Below are 14,850 nucleotides of genomic sequence, written 5' to 3' on the forward strand. Positions count from 1 at the left end.
GTCCACAGGGCCCCAGCATCTGTATGTTCCTTCCACTCTGACCCAACTTTGCCAAAAAATATTCTTATATTGTTTTGTCAGCCTACTCTCTGGGCCACACCAGTCTCTGTGACCATATCTTGCCTTTGTTTTTTTGTTTTGTTTTACACCAAATACTGGTTTGTGACACTCTGACATTCTTACTTTTCATTGTGTGGGTTATGCATATGCTTATCCTTATATGACCCCTTTTTCAATTTGTATGTGACTATACTCATTCTACTCGCTCCATAACTTTTTGCATTCTGACCCACAATTCCTTGCGTTTGCTTTGTGACTCCTTACCACAAAGGTAAAGCCGCTTGCCGATGCACTACCCAAGATGTAGTAAGACTTTCCAGATAAGCGTTCATTAATCGCTATCGTGATGTTTGCAGAAGACGCAGTATCCGGAGGCCCCTCGATCTGTAATGTACAAATCAAACTGTGGGAAGAGAAGAGCACAAGTTTTACTTATCAACTATACATCATCATTCTGTGCACCGCTGGCTTCTATTGCTCCTCCATCTCCTCAGCAAGGATTTCTGCTATTCCCATTCTAACACACACCGTTTCTGCACCAATTATTCAAGATCTGTCTGCAAAATACACCTCCCTTTGGTATAACTATGCAAAAGCCATTCTCTAGTACTCTGCTAGACTATGCCCACACTGTACCAACATGAAAAGCTCTGGCAGTGGCACGATTCTTGTGCCAATACTATATACCCATTTTTACCTTTTGCTACTGCTCATTCCAGGATCCACAACACATCTTCGAGCTCCAACAGTCACACTGTGTGTCTCTTTGGTAATTTTGCTGTTGGCTGGGCCATTGTACACACTGTGGGATTGGAAATCTCTTCCGCATAGGGTGATACTGGTTTTGCCTCTTAATGGTGCGGTTTTAGGGAAAAACTAGACAAAGAAGCAAATTAAAAATATAAAGATATAGAACTGTTAACCAACAGTGGAGGTGTCAAGACAATGCGACACAACACACCCAGAGAGGCCAGACCCGGACAGGAAAAATCTTACAGCAAGTTGCCTGATGCGTGCTGAGTGTGCATATTTTACCTCACACTCTGTGACCGGACATAACCCAACGCAAAGGAGGAAAAGGAAGAAAGAAACAAAATCCTGCCAATAAATCTTATATCAGGGAAGGTCCATCGCTCTTAAATGATGTTTAATGTATGCGTGGTTCACGTTAACCGCACCCAGCTCAACAAATTAAATCAACGTACACTAAAAGCAGCATTAAGTTGCTCCCTCTTGGGCAACCTGAAAATCCATAGCAAGGATTATGTTGTCTAAAAATATTATCGATGGCTCAGTACTTCAGTTTATAAAAGTTCTCAGACCGCATATACTGACCAGCACTTCTTTGATATAGCTCCTATTTTACAAGGTTTAAATATCCCTTTAAACTTGTTGTGTTAGTTAAGCAGATGTTGTTTATTATAATTAGATTAAACCTGGCATCAACTCCTGTCCTAACCAATGATAATTCCAAAGAGTTAGTGTCTGTATAATTACTGTTCTGCCTACCTGAGGTCTGATTTATTGTTTAATAATGTATTTAGGATTCTGGAAGGAAAGCCATATTTTAAAGGTGCTGTTCCACCTAGACTAAACATTAAATAAACCTTAGCAGATCTGTATTTTTCATTCGTTCGTCTGAAGGATTAATTACATGAAACATTAGGCACAGAATCCGAGAAGCTCTTTCAGTTGCTATGGTAACAATGTATCAATGGCTCCATTTGTGTTACATAACAAGTCTTTCCAGTTGTAAAAATAAAAAAAAATAAAAAAGGTTTTACTTGAGAATATCTCTAAAGTTGCATTTCATTAAAGCAGTGTATGAAAACGGTGGTGAATAACATCATATCCTCATAATATAAAGTTTGACATTCACATCTTGAAGTTCATTGTTAGGAATTATTGAAGATTGCCAACTATTAATAGAAGAAGAAACATAGGAACACAAAAATATAGTTACCTCTGTGATGGAGGGGGTGCAGGTCTGTTGGTTCCACTCCCCCTGACATTCAGACCGCTGAGAGCAGCCGTTTCGACACCAGCCGCAGCCCATGTAATGCGAAGCACGCAGACATCTACTGCAGCTCAGAAGATGACGGCAGCCAGGACCTGTGACTTTAACCTGTGTCACCTACAGGAGATGGACAAATAAAAGCGTTTTTAAGACCGTTCCATCCTTTTTTCACCCCGCATTGTGTCTCTTGCTGGGTTTTTCTCTGTCCCAGTCCCAACTTTACCTCATTTCCAGTGACAAAAAGCAAGTTGTCCCCAATGCGAGCGACCTCTTGTGAAACCGGGTAACTGTCACTCAGAGAAAAATTTGATAGGGTGATAGGATTATTGCTACGCAGTAGGATTACCTACAAGAAAAAACATGCCAGTATAAAGTAATTATTTAACAAAGGTATGTTCATGGATTTTATCTGCTTGACAAAAAGAATAAAATCTTGGCATTCTGACCACAGCCTCTGGCTGTAAGCCTGGAATCCTTTCTGACTAGCCTATGGGCCGATAATTGAAATTAAATGTTAGAAAAAAACATTTTAGCTTATTTGTGAGGGTGTATATACATACGTAGTCTTTATTTTTTCTCCTACATAGCATCTCTCCACACCCTTACATACCCTCACCCATACCTCCACTTACTGAGCCCACTTTGTATAACAATCCCATAAATAATAACTGGCCCGGCAGCCTGTGCTGCTCAATACATGATCATCCACATAAAAGTCTCACAAACTGATTTTAAGGAAAATAAAATAATGATAAATGAAGTATGTAAAGGTATGGCCAGTCCAGGTGAGTTGCAAATATGTATCTATATTTCTCTGTTTACATTGACGATCACTGCATTTACCAATCATAAAAGTCATTTCACATAGGATTACTGTTGACATTTTTTGATGATGCATGACAGCCTCCCCCCCACTAACTTTTTGGTTGCTGCTTGTATTGATAATCACACAGTTTACAAATGAATAAATAAGAAACTTGTAACAGTTTCAACAAACAAACTCTACAAATATTTCTAAGTGATTATGTCTTGAACGTACAATGATGCTGATGCTGACGGTTGTACCCCTCACCTGCATCACTCTGCCATCAGATGTGCCAAGGTGCCCAATGGTAAGATCTTGCTGAGTGGTCACATACACCGATGTCAGAAGGGTCCCATCCAGTCGCCCATGAAACAAATCTAAACGGACCAAGGGCGGTATCACTAATGTGGGGACATTCCAACAACTTAGGTCTGGAACAGGAGCTGACATGTCCACCTAGGTGAAGAGTCAGGTCATTATTTCACGGCCACAACAAAAACAACAATCGTACAATTGTGCCGCCTAATCTGTCTCACGTATGTCTGTATGTTAACTAAAACAATCCCAGACTTAGTAGTAGACAGTTGTAGAACCAATGCGGACAGTCCTGCATGAAGTCAGATCTGGGCTCTCTGTTCTAGCACACATTATTTCTGCCCGATCCCATCAATTTTGTTTAATACTTCAGCCACGTTATGTGACTTCTTTATTTGATAACTCATAACAGGTTAATGTTTTAATGTACTCTTGGTGGCTAGTCTCCCTTATGGTCCTATACATACTGTGATAATGTAAACCCCAGGGAGATGCTTATTTTGGCATTTGGGTACAGGTGCTATCCAGAAGGTGGAGCAATTGGAGAGCAGGGTGGGCTAATGCTCCATTCCCCCATTCTGTGGAAAAAACAAGCCAGCTTTTCCAGGAGGCTAGAAGTCTGCAGGATCCGGGATTCCTATGGGGCCGGCATCAGACACAGGTGCTGGGCATTAAAACCCTCTGGAGCCTGATACTCAGAGAGACTGTTGGGGGAAGAGGAAGTTCCCTGCGCTCCCAGGGCAAGGAGAGACCCTGAAGAGGAAAATCCCTGAGCCAAGTGAGGCAATACCTGCCTGGACATTTTGTGTGCTGTCTGGGGGAGGTTTTCCAGAGCCTGGTGTAGCTGGGTCTGGCTGGGAGGTTGAGGTAGTGAGTGATTAGGCTGGTCAGTCTGCACCAGCATAGTTCAGTTAGAGAGGGCTCCAGTTGGGAGCTAGGTTTTCTTTTTATGATTTGGTTTTGGGGTTTCAGCGATTAAAAATAAAGCACTGTTTTGCTACAAACTGTTGTTCCTGACTCTGATTGCCCTATAGGACTGTGCTTAAGACCCCTAACTGTGACGTTTATGGCCCTCGTGCTACAGGGTTTGTCACATAACATATCCATTCCCATGCACATACATATCGTATTCCTTACATCTTGTGGGCAATACATATCAGACTGGTAAAAGTGAAGATCTCTCCGAAGGCCTTCAGGGTCCTTCTTCAGATGGCAACATTTTTTCATTCCTTCCTCAATAGAAGTGTCAATTAACTGGATAGGAAAGGCGCACAGTCCAGACTTTCTGAGTGGTTTTCTGCTTTGAGGCTCACTCTGCGCAAAGGCAGCAAACAAAACAGGTTCATCAATCTTTACACTCAGTTCTTCAGCTAAAATATCCCCGACACGGACCACATGAGCTGCTTGTACTATATTGAAGATATCAGGTTCCGCACGTTTTCGTCTGCGCTTCAGCTCATGGCGACAATCTAGGACCAGTTCCCGATAACTGTTGGGGGAGGAAGAATAAAAAAAAATTAAAGCGGGGGAAAAAATCTAACAATTAACCTTGAGACTTTACATAGAAAAGAAAAGGGCTAATTCACAAAGCAAAGATATTTCTGATATATATAAATATATCAATAAAGGAGAAACATTGCAGGATAATAGAGGGAAAGGAAATATAGTAGGAGGGATGACAATAGTAAAAAGGAGAAAATAATCTATGCTAGATAAATGAGTTGGTGGAAAGAAGGAAAGGAATGTTTAGCTGGACCAAAAACCTGCCAATCAATCGTTGATCTAAGGACCAATTCCTGACAAAACAGCATCCCACGACCCTCTTTCCATCCAGTTATTTCGTAATATTTGGATAACGGTTTAGTGGTAAAACAACTTAAAACGCTCCTCGTCCTTACCTTCTCATCTCCTCCTCATTTGCACTCAGACGAACTATCCTAGTGTGGTAAACACTGGAGCCAAGAGTTTCAGGTTGTACTGTTAGGAAATATACAAATTTACCACTCTGGAAAGTGTGTATGTAATGGATTGGATAAGGGTTTCTGTACTGGGGCAGCACAGTCAGTGAGTGGAAGTCGCCTGCAAAGCCATCTTCAGAGGAGAGAAGACGTCTTATGGACACTGACGTAGGACTGTAATTCTCTGCGATGCTGGAATTAATAGAGGATGCAAGATAAAAATAAACATCACTTTTCCGTGTCACAACTGTGAGCAATGTCCCCAGGGGGCTGGCAATGCAGTCTCGGCATGAAGATGGAGAGTTGTCTTTTGTCCTGAAGAGACACTCGGATTCCGAGATCTTTGCATCTGTGATCCTATGTAAAAAGCAAGCTCCATGGAAAGAGGTCCCACAGCTATAAAGCAAGTCTACTTCTGGGTCTACCACTAAGATTTTGCTTTCAGTATCCTCGGGCTGATCAGGGAGTGCACTGCCCATCTGGCACTGTGAGCACATGGCACACTGAGAACTATTTGTGGGGCCGGTAACGATGGTCTGTAGAACTTGAAGGTCGGTCCCATTGAGAACATACAGGTGGTTTGTTGTGGTCAGGAAGATCAGTGGTTCCTCATTGTCCTGTGTGGCCAAGTTTTGGATTGTACTGGAAGCAGTGAAACTGGGAAGCAAGTACTGAATATCAGGGTCAAAAGAAGAGCCACGCACAGGCTCAGGGCATTTGAATGGAGTTGCCAGGCTGCCCGATAAAATGAGGAGAAGCAAAAACACACTTGGGAGGGTAATCATTATTGGTGAAAATCTGGAACACTTGTGGGTCAGTACTGGACTTCATTTCAGTGACAAGCAGCATGACATGTAAAGAATATCCATATCATTCAACCTAGAAGAGAGATACACAGTCACAGGTAGCTCACCATTCAACAATAAGGTTGGGCAGCCTGAGATACCCTAGGGGTCATTTTATTACATGTCTAATTACCTTTGGAAAGAGGCCCTTTAAGGATTATACAAGTTTATGAGCTATAATATGAAATGTGAAATGGAGACCTCTAAGGTACAAAGAAACATTAATGAAAGCAAAGATTTTGACCACAAACATAAACCTGCTCTCCAATGCAGTGATTATTGCATACATCCTTTAATTACCTTCACTAATGTGGATGTTTGCAGGAGAGGTAAACATGTTATCTCTCTAATATCGTTATACATCATCAAGGGCCAGCCTTAGGGAGCTTCTCCTCCAATAAAGTTTGAGGTGGTCCAGTGTAATGCATTGCTAATTGGAGAGATTTCTTAACTCTCCTCACTGAACTATGCATTATGCAGGGCTTTCTCTGGCCTTCTTGCAGGAAAATCTCAATGAGGATAGCCCTTGATAATGCATAATATCTGAGAGTTGAAATTTTCAGTTCTCCAGACAATTCTGTTTTCCCGTTTTTAGACAACAGGACCAGTTGGAAGATCTTTCATGAACTCACCGCTCTTTAAAGTAAAAATATAATGCTTATTGTTGTCACTATATGACACAACCTATAAGCACATAGCATGAACTCATTTTTTTTAATTTAATTGGTTTAATTAATATTCCTTATTAGAGGAAATATTAGAATTTGGGGAGATCACACATGCTATTAGAAAATCAACCTTATTCAATTACATAAACAACATTTACGGTGAGATTTCATTTAATTTAGCATTTAAAGAAATGTAAGTAATGGTTTCTTTAATAATAATAAACAACAACAACATGAAACAAAACACACCTCTTCATTTTACAATACTGCCTTCAGATGACTTTCTCCTTTAAGTTGTTGCAAAACACATCATCTTTATCCTAGTCAGTAAAAACTGTGTATTTAATGGAAAATATATGCTTTACATTTTTGAAATTCCTGACCATCCTTCTTGTTTCCTTAAATCATTACTCATCTAACGCCTACAAGTACACTCATACCACTGCAAATGACTGAAAGTCATAGATTACCTTATAATAATAATAAATACATTTAAAAAAAATATAATAAAATACCAAACACTGATCATTTGGAAAATTTGGCTAAAAACATCCTTTCCGCTCTACCTATACAGATTTACAATCTTGTCACCCTACCCTATTCTGCTGTAGAATTGGAATGTCTAGAACTCCATAACAGGTCCCATGGATGCCAATATACACAGAAAGAAAAGCGCAAAGTCCATGTCCCTCGACCTTTAGTCTACAGTGTAGGAAGCAAACACGTGATTTTGAAGTCACTGCTCTGTCATTCGCATTTCATTGTGTAGTCGTGAACTATTGAAAGCAATTTTCAGGGCTACTGACCTGTCTGAATGTTAACTGGTGTTAACAGTAGCGAAAGAGGTTTCATATTTAAAATTAAGTTTGCACTGGTAAAATGTAGATTGCGACTACAGAGAGATGAATAGGAAACAACCTCACCTAAGGGAAGTAACTGGGGTGTGTAAGCAGCCGTTTACCAAGCCATAAATTGATACACTTTCATTACATTTTGTCTACATAAAAAAAATCTACAAACCTATAGACAAATCCAAACTACGTTTAACCACCATACACAGGTAAAAGAAAAACAAAGCACATGGGCAAAGAAAATGTTTCAGCATTGCTGAGGTTTGGTTTAAAACAAAAAAAAAAACCTTTTATGTTGTAAGTGAAACAACATCTTTAATGACTGTAAACCTTTTTGGGGGTATTTTTTTATGCATTGTATTAAAATGCACTATACTGGAATATAATCACAAAGTTAATATTCTATTTTTTTGGCAGGACTCTCCTTGCTCCTTGTAAACCCTCTGCCCCACAAGCCTGTCTGTGAAAATGACTTGCCAAGTGTATTTCTGGCTTTATTACCTGCTCCATACCATAACATGACATTAGAAGAAGCGAGTTTGTTACTTGCCATTCTTTATTCCCACGTTGACACATTTAGCCTTTCGTTGCCCTGCCATCCAGTTATCTGTGATATAGGTATTAGGACCCGAAAACTAAAATTAGTTTTAAAAACCTTGAGCAACATCCCAACAATTGAGAGCTCATAATACCGACTTTAGATACAGCTCACAAAGCAATATAACTGGTTTTAGCTATACAGATTTCCGCATGACTATAATCAGCGTAAATATAGCTTTACATCACTCCTCATCAATTACGCTTTGCTCTTAGTCAAGGTTCATTGATGTCAAATGCCCAGACTGTCCCTGTGAATTTAGGTTACGGTTCAGAAACTCATGGAAAAACCCATAAAATGACATAAATGGTTTAATTTTAGTATCAGTATTTTGCAACTAATGAGGATCCATTGGTCCTCTGCCTAGTTATGGCATGAATCTTCTTGCTTACGCAAACTGGGGTGTTCCATGTGCTTGGAAATTACAAAGGGTAAAAGGTCATTATTCCTCCCCTTTCCAAAACTTGTGGACTGCAGTTCTGAAAATGGTAAACTGTTTGTCGCTGTTAGAAACTTTTGTTTAATTCGTTAATATGGATCCTTTAATCATATTCTGTGTTTTTCTTTCCAGTTGTGCTTGGTTAGCGTGCCTAAATAAACAGCTGGTCTCTGTTAAAACAAACAGATCTGAAAATCTCAAAATGTAACAAAAATTGTATACAAAATGACACCGCATTCCATGCATATCATACTTTGCTATTTAAAGTGCTTTCTTCCTGAACTGTTAGAAGCGCTGAATGGAACATCCATTACATGGTGATCCACAAGGTAACCCAAAGACCTTTGTTGCCCGTTACTACCCGGCTAGACAGCTAATATGTACCCATTAGAAGTACCCAATATGTAGAGCTATAGGGTGGCAGAGGATCATTGAAGTTACCAGGTAAATAAAGGAAATTACCAGTCCTTTCAAAAACAATGAGATCAGAAGGTGTTTAAAGAGCTTTTCCTTATTACTGTCCCTTAAAAACAATATTCCTTTTTTGTAGATCTACAACAGTGGCGGAACTACCGGGGTCGCAGGGGTCGCGAGTGCGACCGGGCCCTGGAGTTCTGCCAGTCAGGGGGGCCCAAGGGGTGCCGAGCGGTTGCTGAAAACGACCGCTCGGCAACTCTTGGGCCCCCCTGACTGACAGAAATCCAGGATGCCTCTGCTCCCCGCCGCTGCCGCCGTTGCCACCGCCTGCCTCAGCGCTGCCCAGAGTGCAGTGTTGGGAGCGTGAGGCGTTAGTCTCGGGTGCCGGCACCTCACGCTGAGCGCCGGCACCCGAGACAAACGCCTCACGCTCCCAACACAGGAGTTGATGGTAAGTGACCTACAAAGGGGGGGTAGGGAGGGAGAGGGTAGATTGTGAGAAGGGGGGGTTGGGAGGGAGAGGGTAGATCGTGAGAAGGGGGGGTAGGGAGGGAGAGTTTAGATCGTGAGAAGGGGGGGTAGGGAGGGAGAGGGGAGATAGTGAGAAAGGGATAGATGGGTTGGGGGCGGGGGCGGGCCCCTTAACAGATTCTCGCACCGGGGCCCTGAGGTTTCTAGTTACGCCCCTGATCTACAAGCTGACTAGACTTGTATGAATTACTGGTGGTTATATGGGAATGACCTGCTGCTAGCACCACCAATTCTTCAAATCCAAACAGACCATAAATTAAATGGCAGCATCCCATTTCTGAGACTCAATGAAACAAATTGCGATCAAGCTTAGATTTGTATAAATTCAATGCATTTTCATGAAATAAACATTCAGTGAAAAGAATAATTCAGTGATTTTATAAAGAGAATTTAGGTTGTCTCTCTCTCATATAGTGTATAAACGGTAGCCGGGGATATCAGATCTTCCTTGTAACCGTTCCATTGTGCAGCGGCACATCAGAGAGTCAGTAGGGCGATTTGCCCCCAGTTTGGTAGCAAGGGGATGTTGTGACCATGATCTCCCCAGCTGGAGAGAGTATTATGAATAATGGGATCTACAAAGAAGTATTAATATTTCTTCGTTTTCTGCTACATCTCTTTTGCAATGCACACCCTATCTAGAGTAAATCTGATACACACACGTCTGGTCTCCAAGCAGTTAACTTCTATGGTTTAGGTGTAATAAGGGCATGTACAGGTGGTGCAGTATTTGAGAAAAACTCAGAGTTCCCATGGCAACTAGTGAGCAACACACATGTTCAGCTGCTTGTTCTGACAAATTTGGTTAACTCTGTGATAACTACAAACAATGTCTCATAACCATACAGCTAAAAGTTTGATCGCAACTACAGTGCATTTTCAACATTATACCTGGAAACTTTATGAGCTAATCAAGTGACTATTCCAATATTAACCCTCTAATAGCCCATCACAAACTGCTCTAATGGTGCTCCTAATGAAAATCATACTAAATATATTCTCAAATAAGCGTATTCAAGCAGGCATTTCAGTCGTAACATAGCAGTGAGAAGAGCACCACTTTGGCTCAACAGAAGCTAAAATGCTATAAAACAGGGCCGGTCCAAATTGGACGGACCCGCTCACAGAGGCAGGAATGCATTCATGTGACACGATGTTGCATAACCCTGCAGGAACAGCGTGACCGCCGCACAGTGCACAAGCATCTCCACAAAAGTCTCTGGTGAAGGTAAGGGTGTGATGATGGTGTGATAAAGTGAGTGTGTAAGTTTGTATGTGTGTAAGCGTGAATCTATGTGTGTTTGCACGAGTATGAATGTGTGTGTTTGTATCCCCATCAATGTGTAAGTGTGTGTTAGTGTGAAAGGGAGTATGTAAATATGCATTCACCCAGTGCCCCCTAGACTAGATGATGCCATCTGAGTATTATATAGGTGGGTAAACCCGTAAAGCACACATTTTACAGCTCTATTGTATTGGGATTCTCCCATGGCTCTCTGTCTTTGCTATTCCAAACATATGGCCACTTTTCTTGTTTTGTGTGGTGTATGACCCTATAATGTGACCCTGCATTGTTTACTTAGTCAAAGAATCTGGCTGTCTATCCAGAACTGAGCATGGATAACCCTAACCTATTAAATATTGCTGTAATTTGCCCTGAATCTTTGTGCCCAAATGAGGTTCATGGGTTGGTTCGGGAGATCACAGGATCTCCCTTGACTGTCCAACTGTGGAACCAGTCAAGGTCTGGGCTAACAAAGCACCCTCAATGGCAGCTCCTATGTGGCTATCTAGTAATGTATCGAAGTGGAACACTTTTTCAGGCCCCGGATTCAATGCGTAATCTATATACATAACCACATGCAGGAAGCCAACATACCAGTCAGGACAGCCAGCTGAGGCATAGGTGGTGCAGACAGGACTCTTCGAACTAAAGCAGATCAGGTGGCAAGTATGAACTTGTTGCTGCTTCTGAGAATCAGGGACACCTGGAATGTATGCAATGTTTCATGCTGAGCTTTTGTAGTGAAGTTTGTTGACTCCCGCATAATGGTCTGCTTCCTTGTGGGTAGCAGAAATCCCCCTCTTAGCGTTGCTTTTGTACATACTAGGCTTCCATTCAGGGATCATCATGGGGTTGATGGCTGGTTTGTTAAGAGTTATTGGATGCTCTGGCTGTACACATCATGTTCTAGACATTAGTAAGTCACGCACAGTTTCCTAAGCAAGACATGTATATACAAAGTGTTGACTTAATTTCACAATAACAGAAGTAATCATAATATAAACTGCTCCATTAACCCTTAACAGGCAGAATTACTGAATAATACATCTAGCAGGAAATATAATGTAGTATTATTATACAGCATAAGATTATTCCGGTATGTTTGCAGATGAGGTTCAAATGGCTTAACAATGGTATACGTGAGAATAGAGCGTAATCTGACCTTCGGGAGAAACTTCCACAACCTTTTGATAAAGCAGTAGGAGCCCAACTGAGTTTCACCCAGTTGGGTTCCAACCCTCACCAGACAGATTGAGGCAAGTAGAAGCGGAGCATAACGGGGGAATATCTGCAATTCACAAGGACAACAAAAGGAGTCATCAATAACAGGGTCAAGTAAAAAAAAAACCCTGCACCAAGTTTTTTGGAAGATCTTAGATGGAGCTCATCTGTCATCAGCGGCTCATATTATGAGTACAAGAAGATTTGTGTGGTGGGGGTCCTGAGCACAGACGATAGCATAAAACCCCCTCGTTCCATCCACAATGGAAATGGTCAGCACAATCGCTATGCCTCTTTTCGTCAATATGGGTTCTTCAGAAAACCACAACTGTTTTTAATATTTGGCTTGTGTCAAATGGATTAATATTTCTTTATAGCAATGGCAACCCATGGGCAGATACAGCACCAGGGTGTTTTTAAATCTCCTTTAGAAATTGGCCAAACATATCTCATGAAATACCGTAACCTAAAAGTGAATGAGGCAGATTCCAAGAGTCAAATAGTTGACTTATTCACGCGCCTCACCTATTTGAAGATACAGAAACATCTCTGACCATATGCCAGTTAAAAGTCATGAATAGAAGGATACATAACTCATTATTTTATTTTTGGTCTCTGTTAATCAGAAACGATTACCAGGCTTCTGGGTCAGTGTATTTATATATTTGCTGGGATGGGGAGCAGCATTTAGCCTGCTCCTCACCCAGATTGTAGGTAAACTATTAAAGGATTACTATTCTGTAGAGTCCCAGTCAGCTCATTAGAAAGTGGATACTACTTGTGTACCAAACATATTGCGCAAGATACATCCTCTCTGTGATACTTTAGGTACATTGATGCATGTGCATCTGAGGGAGTGGCTTCACCAGGGGGCATGGCTAGCCACACACAAGGGTGGGGTTACATATGCAAGGGGTGGGGCTTGTCTCAGAGAGCGTTACATGGGTTGGGAGCGAGAGGGGTACTGAGTGGCACGGTTAAATAACATTCCCCTGCCCCAGCGAAACAGGAGAATGACCTGGAGACCCAGGGAAGCAGCAATCCACCCGAGAGTCTGGGTTTAACCAAGAGAGTTCCCATTTATGTGCATCACACCTGACCTCACCTAACAACTGTCCCTCTGTATTATCGAGTGTCCCTTTTTTGGATCCGAATCCCCTGTCCCACTTTTATCCCCTAATGTCACTCTTTCCCAGGAGCTCAAATGTTTGCTCGTTATAAGTGCATCACAGCGTTTTACAGATGTAAAAGTTACAATATCATGTATAGAAACAGCATTATTTTTTTTTAATGTAACTGTAAAAATTACATTCTTGTAAATACTTGGTTACACAAATAAGTATCAACAGATCCCAAAGTCACAAAAAGTCATGGCAAAGGCCTTTTCCCTGTGAATACCCAGCTAAAACAAATGCCACTCTCTCATAATTTAAACTGTTGGAATAAACTATAAATACAGATCACAATCTGGGAAACCTATCCTTTTAAGAATGTAAAGAAAACCACTATGCACAATTATATGCCCATGAAAGATCAGGATAATAAGTTATTTTAAGTGCATTACCAAACCCACAGGTCTATTAAATTGCCAATTACATGATCCTCAAACAGCAAACTGGTGGAAGTTTTATTATTATTATCATCTTTTATTTATATAGCGCCAACAATTTACGCAACGCTTCTTACAAAACATATATATATATATATTTAAGGAGCTTAAGGTTACAATCATGAGGGAACTGGATGAGGAAAAACATAAGGTATAGAGAAAGAGAAGAAGTAGTGTGTTCTTAATACATCAAAAATTCCACATACAGGCCAAACTTTACTAGTACAGCCGCTGGAGAGTTTCGGCTAGCAGATTTATCATTAAAGTGGATCTGTGTGATGTTGTGTCAGTGCTTGCAGATTAAATTATGTAATATCTATATGTATTAGAAATACAATTTATATGTATCCTATGGGGAAAGGTTATCTTTCTCTGGTTCGGCATGAATTATCATCTAGACTGTAAGCTCGTTTGAGCAGGGCCCTCCTCACCTGTTAGTCAATTTGTTATGTTACATACTACTTGTTATGTCCTGTCCACCCATTGTACAGCGCTACGGAATTTGATGGCGCTATATAAAACAATAAATAATAATAATAATCTCTTGTAATAATCTAATCTCTGCCCTACTACTAAACTGCTGACTACTGGTGATTTTATGTGATCCAGGATAGCTTTGTAAAGGTAGGCGAGAAGAAGGAAGAGCACTTTAAAAGATGTTGATGGGGTAATGCTGACCCGACACTGAGACACAGCTCAGCTTCCATGACGTTAATGTTCAAAATTTTAAAGGGGACACTCAGGTATCATACATAATAATGTGCATATGATAGCTAGTGTCCCTTTAACGCATACAACGGGTGGCGCGTCATGACACCGAGCCTTTTCACAATATAAAAACCCCTATGTGACTCACCATCTCCTGTGTGCCCCAGTTGATTGCCTGAGCTTCCTGACCATAGGCTTCCTTACTATTTAGCAATTTCTTTTCCAGGCCTCTGTACTTTGTTTAAATTTTCTCTGTGTCCTCCTTGTGGAGTACCTCATCCCAGATTACCCCCTGTGCTCTCACTAGGAAGCGGCGGTGATCCTTGACCACTCTGCTAGTGAGACGTTGCATGTGTGAGCAACACGCAACACGCATGCCTTTGGACTTCAGCCCTACCAGGTAACCCTTTGATATACTTACACAAAATCTATAGTTCTGTTTTCTAAACCACTGATTTGCTTTTTAAAGCCCATGTATATGGGGGTCTCATTAGACCCCTTCCTCGTGATTCTTGCTAGCCCC

The 14,850-nt window shown here is 41.1% G+C and overlaps 1 protein-coding gene across 1 annotated transcript in view; it reads right to left on the reverse strand.

The window, feature by feature from the left end:
• The window catches only part of MST1R (macrophage stimulating 1 receptor), a 33,980-nt gene that overhangs the window by 11,359 nt on the left and 7,771 nt on the right, over positions 1-14,850 (reverse strand). The window contains exons 2-8 of the mRNA XM_053469024.1: positions 5,096-6,034; positions 4,335-4,686; positions 3,150-3,338; positions 2,301-2,423; positions 2,024-2,194; positions 758-936; positions 325-463 (exon numbers count right to left, since the gene is read on the reverse strand). Of these exons, the coding sequence (XP_053324999.1) occupies positions 325-463; positions 758-936; positions 2,024-2,194; positions 2,301-2,423; positions 3,150-3,338; positions 4,335-4,686; positions 5,096-5,940 (1,998 nt within the window). The 5' untranslated portion in view covers positions 5,941-6,034. The remainder of the gene's footprint in view (positions 1-324; positions 464-757; positions 937-2,023; positions 2,195-2,300; positions 2,424-3,149; positions 3,339-4,334; positions 4,687-5,095; positions 6,035-14,850) is intronic.

The sequence above is a fragment of the Spea bombifrons genome, chromosome 6 (genome assembly GCF_027358695.1).
Source record: "Spea bombifrons isolate aSpeBom1 chromosome 6, aSpeBom1.2.pri, whole genome shotgun sequence".
Lineage (NCBI taxonomy): Eukaryota > Metazoa > Chordata > Amphibia > Anura > Pelobatidae > Spea > Spea bombifrons.